The 6,261-nt window shown below is 38.9% G+C and overlaps 1 protein-coding gene across 1 annotated transcript in view; it reads right to left on the reverse strand.

Annotated features, from left to right (window-relative positions):
• The window catches only part of tmod4 (tropomodulin 4 (muscle)), a 12,514-nt gene extending 6,509 nt beyond the window's left edge, over window positions 1-6,005 (reverse strand). The window contains exons 1-2 of the mRNA XM_017428550.3: window positions 5,851-6,005; window positions 218-354 (exon numbers count right to left, since the gene is read on the reverse strand). Of these exons, the coding sequence (XP_017284039.1) occupies window positions 218-319 (102 nt within the window). The 5' untranslated portion in view covers window positions 320-354; window positions 5,851-6,005. The remainder of the gene's footprint in view (window positions 1-217; window positions 355-5,850) is intronic.
• Window positions 6,006-6,261: the final 256 nt, after the last annotated feature.

Raw genomic sequence — 6,261 nt, forward strand, 5'->3', positions numbered from 1 at the left:
ACTTGTGGATTTTCTTCTAGTTTCATGATGTTTGTTAACATGCTGTATTGTGGAGTTGCCAAAAAGGAGTTGGGTATAAGGATTTCATCCGAATTCAGTGATGTTCATGTACAGCACAAAGGAACACCAAGCATCAGCTCTAAACAACAAGGCCTTACGGTTCTGGAGAAAGTGATCCTAAGCTGACAGGTTTCCAGAACTGAACACTGCTTCGTACCTCTGGGTCCATCTCCTGCAGCTCATACTCCAGCTGGTCCAGCTCCTGGGCGCTGAGGCCCCTGAGGATGGCATCCTCGTCGATGTCCCTGGGGTCTGACATGGCTCCAGCTCACAGACACTCACTCATACACACCCCTGGATGAGAGGGCATTGTCAAAAAAACAAATGTGTAATGAGTCAAACATCAAAATTGTTTAAAATAAAGACCTAACATTTGTTGAAGGAATGCAGGTTGCCTGATGTTGTTTGTGCAGAAGCTTTAGACTAAGATAATCTCGTGCTGAGAAGGAGTCGACTGTTTGGTCAATAAATGACCTTATGTGAAATCTCATGTGATACTGTGAGATGTCACAAGATGTTGAATCATGTTTTGAATAACTCACAGCTGCTACCACGCCAAATCTGAGCTCAATTTCTGTAAAAGTGAAATAATTTTAGACATCTATGTGTTGGTTAATGTCAATTAGCTGTGGCGGCCATTTTGATTTGGGGTAACTCCAAAAGTTAATGGGTTGCAGATGTACATCAAATAATTTCAATAAAGTCTATCTTGTGGTTCATGAAATATTTTGCTAACAAACAGATAGTTTAAAACACAAATCTTGCTCGATCAGTCAGTGCTCAGTTTATGTGTTTGGGATGACTCACGGCTACTACTACACCCAATCTTAGCTCAATATTTGTAAAACTGGTTGGGTAATAGCCCCATTTGCGTTTGCTAAGGTTGCATAGCTGTGGCAGCCATCTTGAATTCGGTTGACTTCTAAAGTTAATCGTGTAGATGTTGATCCAATGATTATTTTCTGAAAGTTTAATTCAAACCGTCTACTGGTTAATGAGCTATTTGCTACAGACAAACACACAAACACACACAGATAATAACCATACAGACTGTAAAAAGCTGCTAAATAAATAAAAGTTATGTTTCTTTTAGCCTGTGGCCGTGTCTGTAATCTGCAACTGCAAGCTACAAACAGCTTCTTTTTTTTTTTTTTTTTTTGACGGGGCGTCTCGTGCTCTTCTCTCTGTCAGTCACTGTCCTTGTCAAAAACAGTCAGGATCTCCACTGAGCTTATCAGCTGCTTTATTCAGAGTATTAACTAATGTGATGCAGGTATTAATAGATGCATTTCCGATAACAAATCTGCAGGACAAAAGAGAGCGTATTCTGTGTAAACATCCTGCAAATGGAAGCCTCATTTTTGATTTCAAACCTGTGGGAGGTGATGAGACACACGCTGACGTCCCACACAGGTTAAAGACATAAAAGAGAGAATGTTAGAGCGAGGTCTTTGTAACTTTAAACCTTTCACTCGCCACATGGCAACTAAGAATAGCAGAATGAAGAGACGACTGGAAAGAGCAATCCCTTTTTTATCATTGACAGACACTCGCTCGTACAGTAGAACCACCCAAAACACACAAAGTCCCAAACACACCAACAACGAGCAAAGGTTCGTGCTGCAAAATCCTCAAACTAGGAAGTTCCACAGTGAAAAAATTCTGTACATATATTTATACACCATGTCAGAGATTCTTTATTGTTTATTAACTAGAAAAGATAATTGTCCAGCTGCATACTTTAAAGGAATATTAGCTTTTAACTGAGTTTGACAGTAAAGTGTCATGTTTCAAGTAGCAAATATAAAATATAATCCGAGCAAACTCACACTGGTTGGTGTGCCGTATGATTGATGTGATAAGTTTTTTATTTTATTCATTTATCTGTTTATTTTATGCAAATTTGTTCAAGTTCAACATGTAAGAATCAATGTTGATTCAATTAGTTTCAGTTTTCTTAAGAGATGCTTTTTGTGTCCTAATCCAGACTGAGTTCTCTAAAGCCTCAGTTTTCTTGTTACACATGTTGTAAATGTTTTCCTTCACCTTCAGATTCAGAACTCTGTTTTCACTCCATATGCTTCATTTTCTGTTTTTCTCTTCATCCTGACTTATCTCCCAGATTCTGAACAACTTTGTTTTTGCAGTAGGCTAACAAAAATATAAAGAAAGAATATTTATGTGTTAGTAAGAAGAAATATAAACTACAGAGCAGCTTAATCTTCTGTAGAATGAAAACAATATGATCAACTAAAACTTGGTGGGATAAAACGTTGTATCTGGAAATCTGATGGAAGGTAAAGTAATGTATTATAATAATGTTATAATTTGACTTTATGTTATATCTGCATGTCATTTCAAAACAAATCATTGACAGACTGTTGGTGACTGACTGTGTTTGGATTCAGAATAACCTAAATGTAGAGCTTTCACAGGTAAATTACAGACTTAATACACAATATTCTACTAGATTTTAGAGTTGCACCGCAAAAACGGAAACACTAACAGTAAAAATAATGAAATCGTGAACTACTCTGTGCAGACAGTACTTGTGTTTGTGTCAACTGAATGGTGTAAACGGATCAAATTCATGAAATAAGTCAGATTTGCAGCTTAAAAACCTGAAAAACCAAAGTGACATTTACACAACGGCTCAGAAAGTTTGCAAACCAAAGTAAAAATACATGAGATCTTTTGTTCTGATCAATCTTCTTCTGTCTACAAAAACTATGCAGCTGCAGCAGTTCCTGTTCTTAGAGTCTCTGTTTGGAAATGACTTTGTTTAGGAGGGCATGCATGTAAAGAGCTGACTGCCCGTCACTCCATAACTTAGGTTTTTATGACGTTATTTTCCTCTATCAACAACGGCAGAGACCTCAATCAAACATGATGCTAAAGTTCTGAAATACTATCTAAACCAGTGGTTTCAAAAGTCAGGGTTGAGGCCCTGCTGTGGGTCAGGAAACACCAAGTGGGGGTCTTTGTAGGAATGAAATTAACTTTAATTTGATTAAAGGACATTCAGCTTTAACATTACAACAAGATACAAACAGTCATCATAAATGGATTAAAAATAAAACATGACAATGGTTGACACAGTTCTTTGTTAAATAGCTTATTTGTGATCTTTAACTATAGTTGGGATCACGAGTGTCTGCAGCTTTTAGTTTATAGTTTCCAAACTAAAAGGTTTGGGAAGCACTGATCTGAACGATGCTTTTTATTAACAGTATGACAAAATCTGTGCTCATACAAGTGTGTACACACTCCGATTCAGCAGAAGATATGTCACTTTAAACTTTTAAAACTCCTCAACACTTATAAATTTATTTCCCCCACAAAAAAAAAAAAAAAATCCTGACACTTTGATTTTAGTTTCAGTAAATATAACTCTTGTCGGAGCTTGTCTTTACTCTGACAGAGCAGCTTGTTGATCGTGTTCCTGACTGTGCTGATGGTTTTAAATCGCTGCTGCTGAAGCTCTAATGTGAAAAGCCAATGACACAAACTGTGGATCACGCAGCTGAGAGGAAAGGAAGACTGAGGAGACTTAAAGGATAAGAAGACGGGGGGGTTGCATCTTAAAGGATGAAATGGAAGATAACTCTGAAATGAGTCACTTTTTCCAGATATGAGAGGTTTCTACCAGGTTAGAAAATATAACTATTAGATCATTTGGTTTTACTGGAGGTGACCAGGAGATTTGTCTAAACTTGGCCTGTAGTCTGTTTCCTGCATTTGAGCTTCACTTTTTAAAACCATGGCTATTTGAGGTGAAAATGAGAGCAAAGAACCTTTAATTATGTACAGCACTCAAAACACTTTATTCAAATAGTAGTAAATGGCATAAACTGTGGTACTTTGTGGTACTTTGAACTGATTTTGTTGTGTCCTGTGAAGTGGAGGCAGCCTGTGTGTTTATGAACGCTCATCTTTCCCCAGCAGTCCCCGTAGAGTTTCTGTATGAAACAAAAACATGCTGGGAGTGGAACCGGGTGATGGCCGTCACCTGCCGCTGCCAGCTGACCGTTTATTTTCCAGTTAAAATCTCAACCATCCCGTGCACCTACAGCTGCCGCAGGCGGGGGAGCTCTGAACTCAGCTGGGCCTGACCACACGTCATTTCTTCATCAGGCGGTCAAATCGTACTTGAAAATGTGTCAGATCGGATTTTGTTTCTGGTGTTTTTTAATTGCTGAACACTCAGAGAGGCTCAGTGAGAACAAACTATAGAGTCAGATTTGTTTGTTTCAAAAACCATTGACCGTGAAAAGAGCAGCATGGCTCAGATGTCAGAAGTTTTAAACAAGAGTCCTAAAATCAGAGTTTTTATATGAGTAGATGAGGCTGGAGCCCAGTTGGCGTGTTGGTTGCACTCATTATAGACCTTCCATCCTCAGCCATCTGTTGATCTTCTAAAAGCATGCGTGCAACTTTGGTGACAGCAGCTCAAGCATTTGGAGATTTCTCTGCCTGCGCTTCCCACTGGTTTTGTAGTTATTTAAACTCAGCAGAGCTCCTTCTCTACGGCAAAGCGGTTCAAAATAGCTTGGAGTCTCGGAGTTTTGGAGATATTTGCAACAAAAACGTTTTATATTCCACTGCATGATAAGGAGCTGCAGTCACTCATTGCTCTTAGTAAAAGACTTTTACGAGGCTTTGGATGTTTAAGAGACAAGGGTTCTGCACCCATAAATGTCCCAAAATGAAATATACACTGCTTCTGTGTTTGACTTCTTGTCTTAATTGGGTACTTTATATGAATGCTGATTCACACAACTTTTTTTCCTGTTTATGGTTTCTTTTGTTTGCTTTTTTGCAACTAAAATTTGCATAACTCATGGCATTTTAACAAATTATATATCAAAACATTTGACTCAATCACAAATAGTGTTTTAGTATCATAAATTTTATATATTTTGATTGTTTTTAACTTTATTTACAAAAAATCCCCATAGAAATTCATTGAGTTTGCTTCAGTTTTCTAGTTAACGTTGAAGTTACCTGCTTTCATCTTTTACTAAACTTTAATTTAATGTTTTAGCTCCAAGTTTTTAAAACAATAAAAGAAGAAGTGTTTCTGAAAGCCCAAGGCCAAGTCCTCATTCTGCTGCAGACCTGAAGATTTCCCACCATCTGAGGGGCATCTTCTCCATGTCTTCCCATCCGAGTGAAACATTCCAAATCAACCCGAAGCTTAATTTTAGCTTCACAAGTCAGCTCCTCTCAGTCGTGCGAATCCTTTCCAGCTTGGGTTGCTACTTGATACTGTGTTAGGTTTCCATTTCAACCCACTGAGAGCAACTTAGCTTTTTGCCAGAAAGAAAAGTTTTTAAGCTTTTAGAAAAGACTCACAGGACAATCTGATCTGGTGGCAGAGACACACACGTCAGGCACTAATGGGTCTTTACTGGACAGGATGAGCAAACTTCCAAACTACAAAATCTCCAGATCCTCTCTGACAATTTACCCACACAGTGATGGGCTGCTACTGGATGGTCCGACCCCTCAGAGTGACAGAAGAGCTGCTACAGAAGTTTCATCTTGGGAAATCTTTCTCAAACTCACACATATAACTTCTAAAATCAACCTGCTTTAGCAACAAACCTGCTCAGGAACACAGTGGAGACGTTTAACAACATCTTTGCCCGGCTTCACAAATGCAGAATGTCAAAATTACAAAGTACAGCTGAGGGGAAGAGAGCACCTCAAACTGAAAAAGGAAGAGTGGCAATCACCCACAAAACTCAATCCTCTAAAAGAGAAGAAGGAGCAGAAACTTCCACCTACCTTCACAGAAATGCAGGGCTGAAGCCCCCTGGCAGGACACAGGCTGCACTTAGAGCAGGTTGTCTCTTTTTTCTCTCCTCCTCCTCCTCCCTCTCCTTTCTCCCTGGAGTGTCGGGCTTCAGGGCTGCTATGCTGAGGCGGGCACACCAGCAGCACTTTGAGAAGTCAGCATTTTATTATTCTGGCTGTGTGACAGAGAGAAGAGAGGGGAGGACAGCGAGATGTCCCCCAGGGACTCTTTTCTATCATTCAAATACAAATGAAAGAAGTCAGACTGATGGAGAAACGGCGACATCTACTGGTGAAAATTGAGAAGTACAATAATAAAAAAAATTAAAAGATTTACTTTGACAGTTCAACTTGAAGTGATTTTATTCCAATAATCTAATCTGGTCATTTTATTGTAACTTA

The sequence above is a fragment of the Kryptolebias marmoratus genome, linkage group LG16 (assembly GCF_001649575.2).
Source record: "Kryptolebias marmoratus isolate JLee-2015 linkage group LG16, ASM164957v2, whole genome shotgun sequence".
In the NCBI taxonomy this organism is placed as follows: Eukaryota; Metazoa; Chordata; class Actinopteri; order Cyprinodontiformes; family Rivulidae; genus Kryptolebias; species Kryptolebias marmoratus.